The following is a 20,394-nucleotide window of genomic DNA, read 5'->3' as shown; positions in this document are numbered from 1 at the left end:
CAGTTCTAAATTCATGACTAGGGTTCCTGGGTGCAAAATGAAACAATAATAATAAATGCATTTCTCATCAATGACTTAAACTCAGAAAACAGGAGCCTGCATCAGGGAGAGAAAAGACCCATGGATCGATATTCTGGTAAGCATGTGGATGACAGGAGAAATAACCCCCAAATTACAGATAAATACTTTTGAAGTGCTCTTTCCTATGCCATTTGAGCCAGTTATTACAGCCCTTTTGCAATAATTTTTCAAGTGCACTTTTGTTCTCCCAATTCTTTCTTACTCTACTGCCCCCATCCCCTCTCTCTCTTTTCAAAGGGTAGCTCTCACAGCAAAATACCCAGCTATATAGATGTAAGCAGAGTCAGGATGAGCTCTACCCTGACCTCTGGTGGTAGATTATGGGGAGTGCAGAAAGAAGTTTCAAGTATTCGCATTAGCAATTCAGTTATTTGCATTGGCACACCCACCCCCACTTAGCATACCGCACAGCAGCCTGGGATGGTTATTTTCACAGCTGTGGGAGCCCCAATTTCGTTGTTATTGGGGCAGGAGCAATAAAATGTTGTCACCCCGATTAAGTAAATGAGGAACTACAAAACTGTCTTATGATAGAGGGTTTCATTATCAATTAAATAGCACTTGCTAGACAAGGGACATGGGTTCCAAAACCCAGTCAAGAGAGAGAGGCTGGGGACAGATATCTGTACTTGGTGGTATAGGTTCCTTGTGTGAGCCAGAAGCACCAGTTCCACCTATGCCTCTCTCCACTGTGGAATGTCAGAGTTAATTTTTGATTCCCTTAAGAATCTAGATGCAGGTTACTGAGCTGAATTCACTGGTACTGGGGCTCCCCTACTATGAGCTGGAATCACTAAGAGCTGAAATCACTGAAGAGCTGGACTTGCTGAGCTGAGAGCACTGTGCTAATGAGTGGAGCTGAAATCACTGAAGAGCTGGACTTGCTGAGCTGAGAGCACTGTGCTAATGAGTGGTGGAGCCTGAAGCAATACTGGCAGAGCGGAGTGGAGCAGTTTGTGCAGCCACTGGGTGAGTGGAGCTGAGCAGCTTGTGAGGACGGCTGGAGCGGATCACAGGACAGCTGGTGGACCAGAGCAGCTGGCAGAGCGGAGCAGCCCACAGAGCAAGTGGAGCTGAGCTGTTTGCGGGGACGACTAGTGGAAGGAGAACACCACGAAGAGGCAGGGCAGTTGGCCCCGAACCACGTAAGGTGCCCCTTTCTACCTAGGCTGGGGAGGGGGACCTCTGCAAAGAGACTCTTGAACTCTGGGGCTGCACTGACCCGGGACAGAGACTTTTGAATTGTGGGACTTTTGGGACTGTGGGTGATTTGGGGGGTTGCTGGACTCAAGGGCCCAGAGAGAAGGACACGGCCCAATTTGCTGGGGTGGGTCTTTGCTCACGGTTTGACCTATGAACTCTAGTTGAGGTATTTTCCAAATTTAATGCTTGTTGTTTATCTTATGTGATTAAACCTTTTCTGCTACACCAAGAGTCTGTGCTTGCGAGAGGGGAAGTATTGCCTCCTTGAGGCGCCCAGGGGTGTGTGTAAAATTTTCCCAGGTCACTGGGTAGGGGCTCGAGCTGGTTTGCATTACGTGGTGGGGAAGGGACCCCTATGTATTGAACCTGGCCCTTGCTGCTATCATTTCAGCCTAGCAGAGGGGTTACATATATCACACTGACACATCTGGGTCCCCATCAAGCTCTGCAAGTAGCTATGTTGGTGGCTTGGATTTGCAGTGGAGCGAGATTTGTGTTTAGACTGCTGAATAAAATCTCTATTCTTCCAGGTGCTAACTAGGCTTGGTCTACACTTAAAAGAGGTCAACATAGCTATTTTGGTCAAGATTATAAGCAAGCCCACATCCGACTGACATAGCTATGTCAACATAACCCACAGTGTAGACACAGTTATGTCAATGGAAGAATGCTTCAGTTGACATAGAATCATAGAATAATAGATCTTAGGCCTGGAAGGAACATTGAGAGGTCATCTAGTCCAGTCCCCTGCCCTCATGGCAGGATTAAGTATTATCATAGCTACTGTTGTTCCAGGAGGTGGAGCTCTTTAAGTGATGGAAAAACTCCTTCTGTCAATGTAGGGTCCCTCTACACTATGGGCTTATGCTACCATAACTAAGCCATGCAGCCACACTGGTATAGTCTCTAACACGGAGATACACCTACCTATGATTGCTTTAAATTGCATGGTGTGAAATTCACTTCTCCTGCACAGAGCCTGAGTGGAGAGGAGTAGTGCAGGTGAAATTCAGGGCCAGGCTGGAGCAGTGGCTGCAACCCCTTTCTGTCACTTACTCAGTGTACTGGGGCCATTAGATCTACATAACTCTGGATCCAGTGAAACTTCCTCCAGCTTACCCCAATCACTGCCCTGGAGACCCCTTCTGTGGCATACTGGGCAGAGGAACAGCAAAATTGGTGTAGTTCTGCTATGAAAGGGTGAGGACAGGATACCTTTTTGGGTCAGGGATGTGGTGACAGAGGGGAAGAGAGGGGTAAAGGGACCGAGACAGAAGTTTCTATGACACTAGGATCCTCCAATCTTCCTTGCACCAGGGTCACATAAGGGGCTATAGATTTATTCCCCTAGACCTGCTACTAAGGCTGGTCACATGGCATAGGATTTGGCTGTAAGGGCCCCATCCTGCACCCCCTGGTGCCAATTTTGCCATTTTCTGGTGGATCCAAGATCAAACCCCAATTTCTTAGTAAAAGAATAAAACAGAACAGCTATGTGTGCTACAGATTTCCTAACCTAGGTCTGATTAATAATAGTGTGTTAACTTACCAAAGATTCCACCCACATCGAACAATGTGGAAAGATCCCCAGCTCTTTTCGCATCAAGATGCTCTAACAGTAAAAGCAGAATAAATCTGATTAGAATAGCCTCTCACTTCAAAACTACAAGAAATTTCTTCATTTTATTCAGATGTAAAGCCTGGTCCACAGATAGCTTTTTCCCCAGAATAATTATGTTAGCTAGTGGTGTGATTTTTTTTTTTACCCATCTAGTTACAACCAGTACAACTTAGTGTGGGTGCAGTTACACTGGTATAAAGGTGTCTTACACCAGAATGACTTATTTACAAGAATAAGCTTTACTGGTATAAATAATTGTATACGGATATAACTCTGTCCATGCTAGAAGGGCTCATACCACTTGAGTTAAAGTGGTAGAACTTGTGTGTATACGAGAATTTTCTGGTTCATTAGCAACAGTCTTAAAAATAATCAGAGCACCACACTAACAACAAGTACCAATGAGTAATGCTGCTTTGTTTCAGAAACATGCTTGGTACAAATTAAGGCCACACAGGGAGCCTAATCCTGAAGCCCTTACTTACGTGACTAGTATCACTGGCTGGCTAGATTGTGTTGGTTAAACGCAGCCTGGAGTAAGGAACAGTGCAAAGCTGCAATGCCCCAGGAGCAGAGGGAGGCAGAATGACTCCTTGAACTCCCCAGCATGCAAAGGGACACTCCTGCAACTGGATTATAAACTATACGCAACAAAGACCATGTCTTTGCATGTGTTTGCACAGTGCCTAGCACCGCGGGGCATCTGAGTGCTACTGCAACGTAGGGTGGGATATTCAAAAGCACCTAAGGGAGTTTAGATGCCCAACGCCTCTAATGTTCATATAGTAAAACTAATTATATTGTTTTTAAACATAAAAAAAAACAAAAAACAAAAAAAACTTATTAGCTAATCTTCTCCCTTCATCAAACCTATTACCACAAAAGTACTGGTTACTAGAAGGGCATACTGCAGCCTGTCAAAGGATGTAGTGAGTGTCCATACTGCACACACTTCCCTACAGGCATTCTGCCTGCCCGTCTCTTCTGGTCATGAGGCTGTGGATTTAAAAGCCAGAGGACAGCCCAAAGAATATGAACTTCTTGGGGCAGCATGCCTTCCTCTATGTTCTGTATCGCACACAGCACAGTGATAGTGATGATCTAATAAAATAAATAATAGTAATAAAGTCATTCCTTTGTGCAGCTTATTAAGATCTTTGGGATTGGTCAGGATATAAGGCACCATTATAAATATATGATTATTATAGGGTTTATGCAATTAAATATTTTTGGTGGGTTCTCAAGAGCCAAAGACATCACAAAGACTTGCAATTTTCAGAGAGAAATCAGGTTCTTATTTTTGTGGTCGCTATCTCTTAATTCTCAGTACGTATCATTGACATATATAATAAACTGCAGTCTTTCAACTCTACTAGGGCAACCATAGCTTAAAACAAAAGCACTAATGTTTATTTTCACATGACTAGACTCATCATAGGTCATGACACTATAACTAAACACTTGTTTTCCTCCCACAGATACTTACCTACGTTTGTGATATAGAGTGGAAGCCAGAAAAGGAAAGTGTAACTGACTAGTTTAGCAAACAACAAACAGAGAGAGAATTCTATGACTCCCTAAGGAGAGAAAAGAAAAAAAGAAGAACAAGGTTAGTACCTAGACATGCATTATTGTTGTTTCTTTGCTTCTGTTAAACCACACCATGCAAGCAATCTCCAAATGGCATCTTAAGCCTTTCTGTCTCAGGAATTTCTCCCTTGAGTCTTCCTATTCTGGAAGCATGAAGCTTGTGATCAAAGCAGATTGCAGTATTCTACTTGTATATCTTTCTCTCTTCATGTAACTGTACTGAGCTAACCAAAACCAGAATACTAATAAGGACAGATAACGCTTATAACCACTTCAGAGATTGACAGCAATTTTCTGTCATGTTACATGTATCTTCACTTTTATAGAACTGATCTGGGTGCATACTGTTGCGACCTGGGGGTGTTTTCCCACCAACTTAAATTGCTCCAGGATTTCACCAATGGTATTTCTTCAAAAAAATCCACACAGCCTGTATGGTACATGATCTCAAAGAGGTGCCTAGTTAGGACTCAGCACAGTAAAAGTGGGTGTTTATTTAACATACAAGTCTCAGTATTCTTTTACCCTATTGCCTTAGCTGAGAATTCTATATAAGGTTAAGTTATTATAAAAACACAGCTGAAGTGTATTCGACTGCCACATAAACCTGTTCCTGTCAATCCTTCCCCCACCATTTGCCATCTTCTGGCAGCAGTTTGGGGTTTTACACAGTTTTAAGTGCTTGCTGTTATGCTACTCCTGCAAGTGTCAATAAGGATTGCTGGAGATTAGCCCCACCCCCACCCCCACCTACCCCTTGCTGTATTTAAAGTGTTAGTCATTCCCACCCAGCAAGTGACAGGAGAAGTGAAGGGGGAAGACTCGAGGAGAAGGCAGAAGAGGATATTTTAGATATATATCACCTTGCTGTTGCAGGATAGAATGGGTAGCATCTGGGTAGGAAAATGGGTAGGACTGGGTAGACTCTAAGGCAGGGGTTGGCAACCTTTCAGAAGTGCTGTGCCGAGTCTTCATTTATTCACTCTGATATAAGGTTTCATGTGCCAGTAATACATTTTAATGGTTTTAGAAGGTGTCTTTCTAGAAGTCTATATTATATAACTAAACTATTGTTGTATGTAAAGTAAATAAGGTTTTTAAAATGTTTAAGAAGCTTCATTTAAAATTAAATTAAAATGCAGAGCCCCCCGGACTGGTGGCCAGGACCCGGGCCGTGTGAGAGTGCCACTGAAAACCAGCTCCTGTGTCGCCTTCGGCACCTGTGCCATAGATTGCCTACTCCTGCTCTAAGGGTACAGGAGGATAGCATATAGTGCCAGGAACTCTTTCCTACATTCCCACCAGCCCAATATCAGTTCCAGCTGGATTTCATTTGTGTTTCCTTGAGCAGAGCTATTACCCTGAATTCAAACACAACTGCCCCCGCCTTCCTTTTATCCAGCAGCCTGAAAGTTTGAGTTCTAAGATGCTCCTCTACATAAGCCATAAAATGTGCTTTCAAATTAGGAGCTTTTGAAAATGACAATTATAATTTATGAACCTACTACTGATGGAAGTCATCTACCTGAAGAAGTGATGCCATTTGTGACACTGGTCCAAATTAAATCCTTCTGTAAGCAGGTACAACTGTACTGACTTCTGTGACGTTATAGCCTGCTTACACCAGGGTAGAGCATGGTCCACTAACTCTATGGAAGATGTAGCTAGGAGACTAGGTAGGAGTTTCTATCACATTTTAACAATTGCTGAATTCATTTTTCAATTTAACACTTAAACAACATAGACAGCCAATTAATGCAGTGAAGCCCTGGTGTAATCGAGTGCTTTTCTTTAACAGGTATAATATTATTAATATTTCATAATGTACCTCTGGCACATGGCTCACCAGGGTAAGCATCCTGGTGGGCTGGGCCAGTTTGTTTACCTGCCGCATCGGCAGGTTCGGCCAATCGCAGCTCCCACTGGCCGCGGTTCACCCCTCCAGGCCAAATGGGGGCGGTGGGAAGCCGCGGCCAGCACATCCCTCGCCGCTTCCCGCAGCCCCCAGTGGGAGCCGTGATCGGCCGAACCTGCTGATGCAGCAGGTAAACAAACTGGCCCGGCCCACCAGGGTGCTTACCCTGGCGAGCTGTGTGCCAGAGGTTGCCGACCCCTGATGTACATCAATACAACTACTCCAAATATAAGGACAAATACACATACAACAGAGGGGTAATGGGCTATAGAATTTTATATTATATACCAAATTCATATAGCTCAACTTCAGACTTCCACTTCAAACCCACCCACCAAAAAGCAAAACCAAAACACATCTGACAAAAAAAGCACATGCACTGAAGTTCAGCTTGCTCATACTGGATAAAGAGTTCATCCCACTTAAGGATAATCACAGAACTGCAGAACCACTGGGACTAAAGCTGGTCAGAAATCAGAACTTTTGTCCTGCAGGAAATGCTGATATTTCAACATTGTTTTTTGCCTCAAAACAGGATGAAGAGTCAAAATTGCTATATTTTTCAGGGAATGAAAAGTTCCAAAAAATTTCTATTTGGAAACATTTTGTTTCAGTTTGACATTGAACTGCATCTGCCTGAGCTGCCAGTGCCTCATAGGAATTGTAGTTCAGATGCCTCATTCCCCCATTCTCCTCTATGAGCCAGGTTCCCCAGCAAAAACTACATCTCCTATGATACACTATGGCAGTTCAGCCAGAGGAGAGACCGAAGAGTATCATGAGAGATGTAGTTTAGCTGAGAAGCCTGACCCAGAGAGTAGAATGAGGAAGACCTGAATTACAACTTCAGTGAAGTACCATGGTAGGTTAGGTGGTTGCAGATTAAAATTGAAGTGACTCAAAACTTTTTGATTCTGTTCAATAAACAGAAATATTTTGATTCAGGTCAACCCTGCCCCAACAATTTTTTTTCCAATTTTCCATTTCAAGAAAAATCAGTAATTTTGTAAAAACTACATTTTTCCATTAAAAAAATCCCCAAAATTAGAAAATTCCAACCAGCTCTAACTGGGACTAGTCAGTTACCCGAGGTTTCAAGAAGCATAAGAAGAGGTCCTATGAAAGGACAGTTCTGTGGCCACCGCAGAAGAGGCTGTAGGTATTTCAGCTACTCCCCCTCCACCCCTGACAATTCAAGGTTGCCTCTCTGATCCCCTTATTTCTCTCCCCGCATACATAAATATTGTCCCATTATGTTAATAATGTCATCAAACTCTTGGGTTCTGAAATGTGTGAGTGCTACCTATACAGCTTAAAACTCCAAGAGCAGGTTTAAACTTGCACTCACTAGCTTTTTGGATGTTTGGAAATTCTAATATGTGATTTATTAATGTATTCAGTTGGCTTATTTGAGCCAAAATGTTCCCTTTTTCTGTATCCTCTCTTCTTCTGAATAGGACACCCACTTTGTCTTATACTATATACCCCCTGATTCCCGACATCCAGTCAAAACTCAACCAGACTGAATAGAATACCAGTTTTGAGATGGGAAAACCAACTTTGTCCACTTGTCCATTTAAACTGTATAAAAATCAGAATCCTGTAGGACAAAAGCCAAGTCAACGTAGAGCGGATAAGACTAGTGCATGTACTCACAGGTATTCGCAAAGCACCTATGAAGCTTATAGCTGACATTCTAGTTCCACCTTCCCCATTGACTGCCATGTTATGGTTCAGTGGCACCGTGCAGTTCTCTCTGTCAGGAAGCAAACACTGCATCGCTGGATCCTACATACAGTTTCCCACCACCACAAAAAGAAAAGTAAATACATTAAAATGTATGTAGTAAACAACCAAGTCATTCACATGTCTTATGACTTTACTTTTTGTACTACAGAAAGTGATTCACTGATTCCAAAATCTTTAGTGAAAAAAAGCACGATTGTTTAGGGCTGCATGCATTTACTTCTGGAGTCAAAGCACTACAGTATCTGTATTGTGAGCAGATTTCAAATTTCAAAACCACTACACATCATAGCGTGCCCTGAACGGAACCCAGCTATTGGAAATTGACTTATTTCTTCTACTTTTCAATAGCTTCTCCCCATTCAAATGTGGTCTCACTGGCTGGAGTTGAAAACACTTCTTGGTTAACACACTGAAGATATCACTGACATTACCTGGCTTCTATATAAATATTAAGATGATTTTTCAGAATTTCTGTCCCTTGTATCTTCACATTCATCAGTTTAAGTAGGGATCATTTGTACTGTTCAGGTATGTATAGCATATGCTTAGTTTTAAAAGACTCATGAGTTTGTTTTGTTCCTCACCTCTAGTTTTCAGTCTTACTCATTCAAGCAGTGACACCTATGAATTAGATCAATATTATCGAAGGGCTAGATTCTGATGTTTTTACACTGAGCAGTACCTTACTCCACCCGACCAATGGCAGTGGCACCAATTGCAGGGGGTGGGGGGAAGTGAGAGCAAATCCTCCCCCCCTCCCATGCTTTTTGCACTTGCCCAAAGTTCAATAGGCGACAGAGCAGGGGGGCCATGGTTCAATCATCTTTAAGCAGCTGTCACATACTAAACAAATACAGCTGCTGCCAGAGAGGTCCAGGGCCACCCAGAGGATTTAGGGGGCCTGGGGCAAAGCAATTTTGGGGGCCCCTTCCATAAAAAAAAGTTGCAATACTATAGAATACTTTATTCTCGTGGGGGGCCAGGGACCTGGGGCAAATTGCCCCACTTGCTCCCACCCCCCGGCAGCCCTGGAGAGGTCTGGACCAACACCCCAGCTGTGTAGTTGCATTGCTAATAAAGTCTGACCTGGCCTCCCCTCTGTACACACGAAGGGGTGGCCAGGCCACGTTTCAGTGAATGGTGTTGCAACCTGGAGCACAGGGTTACCACGCCACTGAAATTTTGGAGGAGTGGCAGGGTGAAATGATGTGGTGACCTGTACAGCAGAGTGCAGGGGAGCCCACCGACAACACAAACTGGCTCATGCACCATGTGGTAAGGGAGGTGGACACTCCCTGGCTGAGGGAAACCTGGGGTCCCTTCAGGAGGAGGCAGTGGGAAAGGGACCATAATTTGATCATCCTCCCTTGGAAGTATCTGATTTGGCATCTCTGTTCAACAGTGCTGTTGGGGTAAAGTACAATTCAATATGAGTAGGGACTGGAATCCATGCCTAAGTGTGTGAAGCCAATTATCCAGAGATTACATTGAACCAAAACCTCTCATGTGCTCCCCCCCGAATCTTGGGGAAGTTCAAACCTAAATCCAAGATTCACCACTCACTCCCATGTGTGGTGGCAGAAATTTTGGATACAAAGCTGTCAAGGACCACTGAAACTATTTTGCCAGCTTGTAAAAAATGATAGGTTCAGTAGTTGTAGTAACCCAGTATTTCACCTGCACTCTGTGGCACTGTCATACTTTAAGATGACCTAGCAATGCTTCTCTTTTTAGCTGCAAGAGGATTTTAATGTACTTTCACCCTTCTTCTAACTATCACACATCCATGTTAAATCTACCACATTTATTTGAATCTAAGCTTGGAAAGGTAAATTGGTACATTATTCTCCCTGTACTTGTGTGGTAGAGGGAAAGTGTCTGATTTATATTAAACAAACTGACATTGAGAACAGATGTTACAGCTTAAAAATGATGGAACAGATTTGAAAATGATACTTTCTATTGAGTGATTTTGAAATAATCCTATTTATACATTTGTTTTATTTTAAATGGCAACAAATTAGCAGTAGACAATTTCAGTTTTAAATCTTTAAATAACTGAAAGACCCTTGAAACTGTAATTTAACATTTGCAATTCAAGCTATCAATCCCAAACACAAAACAAAAACATTGGTCAAAATCCCTTCAGTCATTATTCAGGAAAACATCCTATTGACTTCCACAGGAGCGTTGCTTGCATAAGGCAGAGTAAACCCTGCAGGATACCTGTAAGCACAATAGCCTGATTGGAATTGTCTAAGTAAATGCTGCTCATTTCTCAGACAGGTGACTCTAAGCTTACTAATGCAAAGAGATGATAATTCTGAAGTGGAAGTTACCAATACACAACACATATCACCTCTCTTAGCAATTCAAGTTGGAGATATGTATCAATATCTTGGAGTTAAGTGCTAGACCTAGATAAGGAAAAAGCAATTTGAGCTTGGCAGGGATAATACTTTTCAGCTTTGTCAGTGAGAGTGAACAGACATATGGTACACTCCTGAGGTCTGGGGAAGGATTTATTATTACTCAATAGTGTATAATTTTAAGAGGCCAACCTGACATGACAGGTAATGTATCTAGAAACACATTCTGCTTTTATTTGTTACATATATTGAATATTATTTTTCTTTTTATAGTGTTTAGAGTGGTCAGCTAAGAATCAGTAAGAGCTGCCAATCTAGTATGCTAGGAATTGACTAGTTCTAAAACCACTGAACATCTGCTGTTTGTACAGGTATCAAGAAGCAGAACTATGATAATCTTAGCTTAGCTATAGTGTACCCATTGTAAAAAATATATTCAACCCCACATTTACAAGAGCAAAATTATATAAAGTTATCCTCAACTGGAGGGGGAAAGGGCAAGGTCTCAAAAACAGAGCAGAGGCAAACGGAGAGCGTTTTTTGCCTGGTTATTTCTCAACATTATGAACAATTAACACAGATGGAAAAGAAAACACATATTAACTCTGACAGATTTGACAGCAAGCACCCCAGTGCTGCTCAGCCAGTATCCGTCTGTCATGATCAAGATGGAACACCTCTCAGGATAAAGTCTCCTTATCTATTCAGTCTGTAGCCTCTCTGCACAAACTGACAAGAGTGCCAATTACTGAGAATTATGATTAGAGCTGGCAGAGCAAATTACAGCCAACAGTTTATTTTCAAATTTCAGCTCTTTGTGTTTATGAATTGTCCAAAAACAGCTTATGAGATTCAAGACTCTTGCCATTATTTTAAAATTATTCAGAGCATAATACTGGCAAGTAACATCTGGGCTGCAGGTTGTACTCAAACAGTTCACTGTAGACAGTGAATATAATTAGTTCAGAATGGTTTGGCTAATTTTGATTGAACACGTAAGTGACAAGTAGAACTGGTTGAAATATGGTATGTGGAAAGCTTTCTTATCTAAAAATATGACTCTGCGATTGAAACTGAATTTTTGGGGGAGAAAATAATCAATTCTGAGGAACAAATTTCAATTTTTACCACAGGAAGACGTGAAAACAAAAGAAGTGGTTAGATTCACATCAACATTTTGAAATGAAACGAAGATTTTTGTTTTGTTCTGGTCACAAGATATTTCTTTTCTCTGAAGGGACAAATCCAGAATCTGTTTTCTGGTGTGAATACCAGTACTCATTTACAAATACAAAGTTTGCTCCTGTCAATAACTTCTAATAGATTAAAATCCTTTCTTTCTGTTTCCATGAATATTCCTGCAAGTAAACTCACTGGCCACGGGGAGAGCAAACACAGTGGAAGCAGTTTAAGAATGAGTAATCTCAGAATTTTTGGCAGTATTTACCCAGGGCTAGTTTTTTTGTATGTTTCTCCCCACTGAAAATTAGATGAAGACTAATTAAAAAAAAAAAGTCTATATGACAAACAAGCAACCGAATAGCCACCTACCACCTGTAGAAAACCTTTAAAAAATGGTCCTCAGGTGATATTCAGAGCTGTACTTCACCAAGGAAATGAGATGTTACGTTGTCCAGTATCATGAATACTGCACTCAGTTCTCATTTTCAGAAGGATCGTTTTTGCAAACAGAGGGCCTGCAAAGTTCAGTAAATAAGTATGTACAATGGGGAGATAAAAGGAATAGAGTTATTCTCTCTATAGAAATTCTCAGCATCGAGGGAGGGAAGAGGTGCCTCCCAACCGAGTGTTCAGTCTCCAGGCTGAAGTCCAACCACTCAGAAAAGTTACATATTATGCACACAAATAACTAACCAAGCATTTCACACACAAAAATCAGAGGGCTAAACTGTGGCCAGTGCCTGCACAGAAGGGAGAGGGAGCATGGACTCTGCCTCCCATGAGAGGCCCACATAATGGACCTCCAGAATCATAAGTCCCTGCACTCAGAAGAGTGCAGGTGCTGCTAATAAGTTGCTTTGTCTGCCAGCAACAAGAAAAAAGTGGAGAAGGCAGAATCACGGCTACTCCTGATACTTGAAATCATGCCTCTGTTTCTCCACCCCACAAACCAGGAGAGCTTGTTAGCTATGTGATGGGGTCTATTCTGCACCATAATAGGATGTAGCAAATTACTCCTCTCCAGCAGGGAGCTCTAGGAGCCGCTTTGTTCCCCTGGAGTGGTTTAGCTGAACTTCAAGCCTTATTACAGACTCTGCCTACCAGACATAACTCAGGCCTTAGAATGAAAGGAGGAACATGTAAAATAGCTGCTCATCAGTAAGGGCTTGGTCCAAAATCCTTGGAACTCAATGGAAAGACTCACATAGACTTCGGATAACACCAAAGAAACAAAAACAGCTGTGTTGTCCCTTAATATGATGGGGGGGGGGGGGGGGAATGGTCTCTCCTCCACTCACTAGTGAATAATCAGATACATTCCCTTGTAATATATCATAAGAACATAAGAATGGCCCTACTGGGTCAGACCAAAGGTTCATCTAGCCCAGTATCCTGTCTTCTGACAGTGGTCAGTGCCAGGTGCCCCAGAGGGAATGAACAGAACAGGTAATGATCAAATGATCCATCCCCTGTCGCTCATTCCCAGCTTCTGGCAAAGAGAGGTTAGGGACACTGTCCCTGCCCATCCTGGCTAATAGCCACTGATGGACCTATAAATGAATAAATAATTGGAGATATACCTATCTCCTAGAACTGAAAGGGACCTTGAAAGGTCATTGAGTCCAGCCCCCTGCCCTCACTAGCAGGACTAAGTACTGATTTTTGCCCCTAGATCCCTAAGTGGCCTCCCTCAAGGATTGAGCATACAACCCTGGGTTTAGCAGGCCAATGCTGAAACCACTGAGCTATCCCTCCCCCCTGTTATGATCTTGGCCTTCACAATATATTTAGTAAACAAAGTTGCAGAGTGAACGGTACTTAAGTTTTGGTTATTTGTGCCTTGTAGTGTACAGCACATTACTCTGCTCTCCTAAAAGAAACTCAGGGATGCGATTATTGCAGAGATTGGTCACAACTACAATGTTGGGATCTAAAGGTCCCAAATTTGGGGATGTTTTTGATCCAGGCTATTGGTTTATGCTCATCCCCTTATCACTACTGTGAATTTTGCTCACATTGCTCTCACTACTCTTCCCCTTCTTTTAAAATTAAATTTTCATTCTGAAGAACTCAAAGTGTACCACAGAAATGATGCAACTGGTTTTGTAGGTGAGGACAATAGGGCACAGAAGTTGTTAAATATGTCATTGTTTTTAAGAAGCAGTGAATCTCCAGCCAAAAGCAAAAAACACTAAGGGGACACTACAGTACAGAAGAAATTAAGGGGAAGATTTTCATATGCATAAAGGGCAGTCAGTCACCCAGCTGTCTTTTGTGTCTTTGAAAAATCTCCCCCTAAAACACTGTTTTATAGTAAGCTGAAATATTTATATTTTTCTATAAGATCTTTAGCAGATTGAAACATTCATGGGTAAAGGTATTTTCATTGGAAAGATTCTATCTGAGTTTAGAAAATTTTACATACAATTTTAACTTAAGACATTTCATTTTACCTGAAGTTTGTCAGTTTCTTTAAGATTTAAGGTTGGCTTATGGACTCCGAATTTATTTGTACCATTCATGTAGGACTTTGAGCTCTGAAAAACAATTTAAAAAAAGCACTACCTTAAAGAAGTCACTGATGTTAGAAGTAGGCTTAGACCCTACTTTTACATACCAAAGATCTATGTTCATCACACCTCAGATGCAAAGCCAAATGGAAAAACTTATGGTTTGATGACTGTACATTCTAGTTATTTTAAATTCAGGTGGAGCTCTGTGAATCTTGCAAAATGTGAAAGAGAAATCACTTTTCTCTATTCTCATTTCAAATTGTGCTGTATACAGGAGCGGCACAGGAAATACAGATTTTGAGCTCATTCTACTTAATGGCTTTGACATTTTTCACTACAAAATCCACATTTTGTAACAATACTTTAATCACAATTAGACTTCCTAAACTGATCCATTTATTTCAGAGGCTGCTATTAAGGAACTATTTCTCTCCTCCTCCCTCCCCATTGAAGATAAAGGTTTCTCACAGTCTCTTATGAATATTCATTCTAGCTATCTGAGCCCAGGAAGGGGGCACCACGGTTGTAGTTGTGGTCTTTGGGGTATTCCTCCCCCCCCGAGGATCTGATCCTATCTATCCTCTGTGGGCTTCCCAGGCCCCCAACTGGAACAGATCTAAAATAGATGCTTTCCTGTAAATATAGCCATTCATTTGCATGCACAGTTGCACATCAGTGCATGCTGAAATTGCATTCTTTGAAAAATGTCACCATATGACACTTTATCTAAAAAGATTTGCAATTGATATGAAGTGTGTGGGTTGGGTAGCTTACATGTAAACCTTAAATGTATATTCACCACCAGGTAGAGAGAACATGGGTCTGTGTTCAGTTGGGTATAACATTAGAGGAGCAGAAGAAGGCACTAAAACTTTACAAAGTGCCTTAGTGCATCCTGAATGCTGTGTAAAAAATAGTCAGAAAAGCATGCCCTATCCATATCTCAAGTCATAATTTAAAAGGAAATATAGACAAAATTTGCCCCAGATAAAGTGTATGGATGCATATTTTTGTTGTTCTTTACTTGTTCATTCCTCCAGAGCAGAAAATTTATGGAGAGATGAGGATAAATTATGTATAATCCATAAAAGGTAAAGTGCAGTCAAAGATTGAAGTAATCATCCTTGATGGGCCAAAGTCCAAAAACAAGGGTTCTGCAAAATACATACTAGAAATGGTCCTACTGAAAAGAAGAGGCGTGTTGGGAAGTGAATTACAATGATCTAGCAGAAAGAAAATCTATTATCTGAGGAAAGACCAGCTATATTTTTATCTAAAGGTTAAGAAGAGAAAAAGCTAAAGACTTTTTTTTTTCATTTCACTGTTTAAATGCAATATACTCTGGTAAAGAGGAAAAATCTGGAGATGAGGACTAGACCGAGAGGCTACATATTAAATATTTACACTTTATCTTCTGGAGAGAAGTAAGAAGTTGAAAAGTCTGGAGTCTTCCAGATATGGAAGAACTTTACCACAAGAATTTTTAAAAGAACTGATATTTCCACAGAAAGGGAAAGCCATGTTAAAGAGTTCTTAGAACAAAAGAATTTCAACATGTTCATACATATTGATCAGCTGGGACGACAAGCTGCAGGGTTGCAAGAGCAGTGAACAAGAGATTAGAGTAGAAGCAATGAAAAAGAAGATACCAAATCTTCACTTAAGTTTTACATTTCTTTCCCTATTTCAAATGCCATTAAACCTGCCCTCTACTGTCACTTATCAAATTCCTTTATCGAAGATTGCATAGACTGCTTGAATTACAGCGTTTGTGGAGAGTAGATCTCTGTGGAAAGCTTAGACAAAGACTCCACTTCTGGCATTTACACCAGACTCTGAAATATTTTGAAACACGTTTCAGATGTACAAGTACACCTCTACCCCAATATAACGTGACTCGATATAACACGGTAAAGCAGTGCCCTGGGGGGGGGTGTGCTGCATGCTCCGGCCGATCAAATCAAGTTCAATATAACGCGGTTTCACCTATAAAACGGTAAGATGTTTTGGCTCCCAAGGACAGCATTATATTGAGGTAGAGGTGTACACATACCAAGGTAAAATGGCCAAAGCACTTAAGTGCACCTTCTATTTTTGGGATTGTTGAAAAACTTAATTTAAAATGAAATTATCTTCATGAGTGTGTTTCCAGTTAGAACTCCTTTTTTAAACACAGAAAAGCCAGATACAAGTGACAATGTGTATCCTGAGAAATCTGTGGAGAAAGTTGGAGGTAGGTGTTTTAGGTTCTGTTCCAGTCTCTGCCACTGACTTGGGAGGAAAAATGATCAATTTTTGCATAGCTTGTAACTTACAGTGTAGTCACTTAAAAGTATGGAGGGAACTGGGCTCCCTGTGAGACTTCAAATTATGGGGGACATTAAAAAAAATCACCAGACCAGCTCACAGATGCTGCCTTAGATTTACTCTCTGTGAGGAACTACTCCTCATGGTAACTTTTCACGTTTGTATTGCTTCATCTGCAATTAGAAGATTGTCTCTGCTCTGCTTAGATTAAAATATACTCTTAAATTACTATTTGCAAAAAATGTTTTAGAAATTTTCAAGGGGACCCATGCCACATGGAAATTTGCTTCTCAGAAGGACTGAAAACAAAGTGGCAGCTAGAATTTTATGCCTTCCTGCAGAATTTTGCAGCTAGTCTAGCAGGGCCAAGGTTTTTGTTTCAAGTGATGGCACTGTCTGTTTATTGTCCCAATACCTTAGCTGTATCCTTTCAGTTGTCATTCAGCTACACTTCAGCAACCAGATTTGTTACTCAATATTCTATTAATTGGTTTAACTTCTACAAATTAATTCTATGGTGAATGCAGAAGGAGAATGCACTGAAGTTAACAGGAGTTGAAGGTACTCTTTACTTTTCAGACCTCAAATTTTAAATTTGAGATATTCCCACATTCAAACATCATGTGACTTCCTAGGATTTACTGAACTCTTGGCAAATTTTGCATTCTGGAGCTATTTCTGAGTGAAGTCTAGCAGAGAAATGTGTTTAAAACTTCTTATGGGATTGCAAATAAGAATCTGTGGGAGGGAGTGAAGCTTTATGCTCCAGAGAGCAAGGTTTCCATGGAAACAGTAGGTCAAAACGCATCAGACAATGAGGCTGGGTGTGGGGCAATTATCTTGTTGATGTTCATGAGAAGTCAATGACCTTTTGGGGTTTTTTTTTTTCTGGGGCGGGGGTGGCTGCAAGAAAACAAATCCTCAACTGCCTTTTTTTTTTTTTTTGGTTCAACAGCATCAGGACAGATATAGTTGAAAGTCATTTTTTTCTTTCATATCAGCTTTTGGTAAGGCAGAAAAGCAATATGCTGTGCAGAGCTCTTTAACAATGCTTTTCAGTAACAGTGCACTGAAGTGAATGGAATACATTTACCACAGCAAAGCTCAGTGGCAAATTCTGAGATCTATCTTTCTTTCCAGCAACTGTATGAAGTGATTGAAACATTCACCAGGATGTTTCTCAATAGGTAGCAAATAAATACTTAAGAAAAATATCTTCCAGCTCAAACTATCTATGAGTCAATCCAGTAAGAGATTTGCTTGTATTTAAAAAATGAGAAAGAAATAAATGGAAAATATAGACAGTACAGTATTTTCTGAAATGAGGTGACTAAAATATGTGACAAAGCCAAAAACATATGCTTGAGAAAATGGCAATTAAAAATGATCAGAAACTTTATAGCAGGAGAGATTGAAAATATTAAAGATTATGTCCTTTAGAGAGTAGACTAGTAAGAGGATAAGAGAAAGCAGTACAAGAAATAATACATGCTACAGAGAAGGCCAATCTACTCTAAATTACTATAGAAGAACAAGACTGCATGGAAAATTAAGAAAGTCAATATATTCAAAGCAGACAGACACGGGACATTTTCTTTCAATGTACAATTCATCTTTGGGACTCACTGCCAAAGGATATCATTAAGGCAAATGATATAGACCCAAATCATTCCTTACCCCAGTGAAATCTGGGGGCAGGAGAAAATACATCTACACTGAGGATCTTGTTGTGGAGATCTTCCCCCTCAAACTGTTCCTTATGCTAATTTAAACAAAACAAAAACATCAATTTTAAATAAAAAACCCCTCAAAACTCCAATTTTTATTCCCACTCCTCCCTCCGCAGCAAACCAAATGAATAATACTTGAATTCCACTACAAAACCAACACACTACATTATCACAAGCCCTACCACCAAGCTTAATTCATTTACCTGACAGGTATTACAGCCTCTCGTTGTTCAAATGTATACCAGAAGGCTAGTTTCATACTATAACTACCAAATGATGTCCTATTTATCCATTAAAAAAATAAAAGTAACATGAAATATAACAATAAATATTACAATAATGTTCACTTACACTGGATGGTTTGCAAGCGCAACTTAAATCTTTAGGGTCTGAAATACAACAAAACACCAGTTAATCAAACATAAGGAATCATTCTTCTAAAACCCTGCTGATATTAATGCCTGGTCTGCACTTAGAAAAGTTGCTCTAACGGTATAACTATGCCTGATAGGGGTATGATTTTTTTACTGATGCAGTTATACCGGTATAAGCCTTAGCACAGATGCAGTATACTGGTATACAGATTCCTTATATTGGTAGAGTTTATTTTGTTCCCAGAGCCGGCATAAGCTACTTTTGTATTAGCAGTTCTGTACTGATATAATTGCCTCCACACTGCATGCGCGCGCACAGGTGCGCATTCTTGCTCCTTTAAACCATAATTAAAGCAGTAAAAAACTTTCTGGTATATAGTCTAGCCCAGACGTGGGCAAACTATGGCCTATGGGACCGTTCTGCCCAGCCCCTGAGCCTCTGGCCAGGAAGCCTAGTCCCCGGCCCCTCCCCCGCTGTCCCTCCTCCCCCACAGCCACGCTGGCTGCCCTCTGGCCTGCCGCTCCCACTGGGCAGCATGGATAGAGGTCGGGACAGTCAGGGGACAGGGAGCAGGGGGGGGGGGAGGTTGGATGGGAGCAGGGGTCCCGGGAGGGGGTGGTCAGGGGACAAGGAGCGGGGGGGATTGGATGGGTTGGGAATTCTGAGGGGAGGCAGTCAGTGGGAAGGGCTGGATAGGGGGCGGGGGCCAGGCTGTTTGGGGAGGTGCAGTCTTCCCTACCCGGCCCTCCGTACAGTTGCACAAGCCCGATTTGGCCCTCGGGCCAAGAAGTTTGCCCACACTGGTCTAGCCCCAAAATGAAAAAAAAACAACAACCCACATTCATTTTGACCTACAAATATAATATTTGTTTCTTTTCTTTAATATTCAGCCCATAGACAAAGAGCACAATTAAGTTATTTTCAGTCAGACAATGCATATGAAGTCAAGCGAAGATGTCACAGGTTATCAGAGTAGGAATACCCTGATTCCCCGATCCATACATGGAGTCTGACCTTTGCTTCACAAGTAGACTCACTGAAGTCAAGTGAAGATACAAGATCAAGAGGATGTGGTCTGGGGTGAAGTAGGACAAATACATTCTGGTAGGGTATATCATACCTTTGCTGCCTTAAGATCATGTTGCTGCAATCACTCCACATGTGCTCTACCTTAAGACCACTCAGAAACAAGAACTAGTGCAGGATGCCATGGCCAGCTTAAGTAGAGGTCCTGATCAGGAGCACATTACACCCATGCTCCATGATTTGTACTAGTTCCCAGTAAATTTCAGAGTGGAATTCAAGGACTTGTTGTTAACCTGTAAAGCTCTAAATGGGTTAAAAACCAGTAACCTGAGAGCTTGTCTTTCTCCCCAGGCCAGAGTTGGGTTATAAATGAGAGAGCTGCTGGCAGGGGATCAAACTAGGACTTTGCAACTGCCCCCTTAGGATGTCACATCTTGACCTTCTGAACATGCGGATTTTAATTTGTGTAATGGGGGTTCCCAGCATAGGATGGGCAGTTACACAGTTTTGTATAAATCAAAATAAAAATAAGGAAATATATACTTACGTTCAATGAGAAATAGAAAACAAACGATCCCCAGGCAAGCAATTATAACACCAGGAACCACAAAAGACAGACCCCAGCAGGTAGATACCCAGTAACCAGCAATTAAGGATCCTAAGATATTCCCTACGGAAGTGTGAGAATTCCAGATTCCCATGATCAAACCTCTCCTGCATTCAAAAGGATGCC

General features: G+C 41.3%; 1 protein-coding gene across 2 annotated transcripts in view; it reads right to left on the bottom strand.

The window, feature by feature from the left end:
* The window catches only part of SLC37A1 (solute carrier family 37 member 1), a 55,222-nt gene that overhangs the window by 15,419 nt on the left and 19,409 nt on the right, over nt 1–20,394 (bottom strand). For both annotated transcript variants that reach the window (XM_045002552.1, XM_045002553.1), the window contains exons 9-14: nt 20,209–20,375; nt 18,612–18,649; nt 14,164–14,247; nt 8,067–8,198; nt 4,392–4,482; nt 2,834–2,896 (exon numbers count right to left, since the gene is read on the bottom strand). In XM_045002552.1, the coding sequence (XP_044858487.1) occupies nt 2,834–2,896; nt 4,392–4,482; nt 8,067–8,198; nt 14,164–14,247; nt 18,612–18,649; nt 20,209–20,375 (575 nt within the window). The remainder of the gene's footprint in view (nt 1–2,833; nt 2,897–4,391; nt 4,483–8,066; nt 8,199–14,163; nt 14,248–18,611; nt 18,650–20,208; nt 20,376–20,394) is intronic.

This window comes from Mauremys mutica, chromosome 1 (assembly GCF_020497125.1).
Source record: "Mauremys mutica isolate MM-2020 ecotype Southern chromosome 1, ASM2049712v1, whole genome shotgun sequence".
Lineage (NCBI taxonomy): Eukaryota > Metazoa > Chordata > Testudines > Geoemydidae > Mauremys > Mauremys mutica.
Note: the sequence above shows the minus strand (reverse complement) of the source record. Positions and strands in the feature narration are given on the sequence as shown.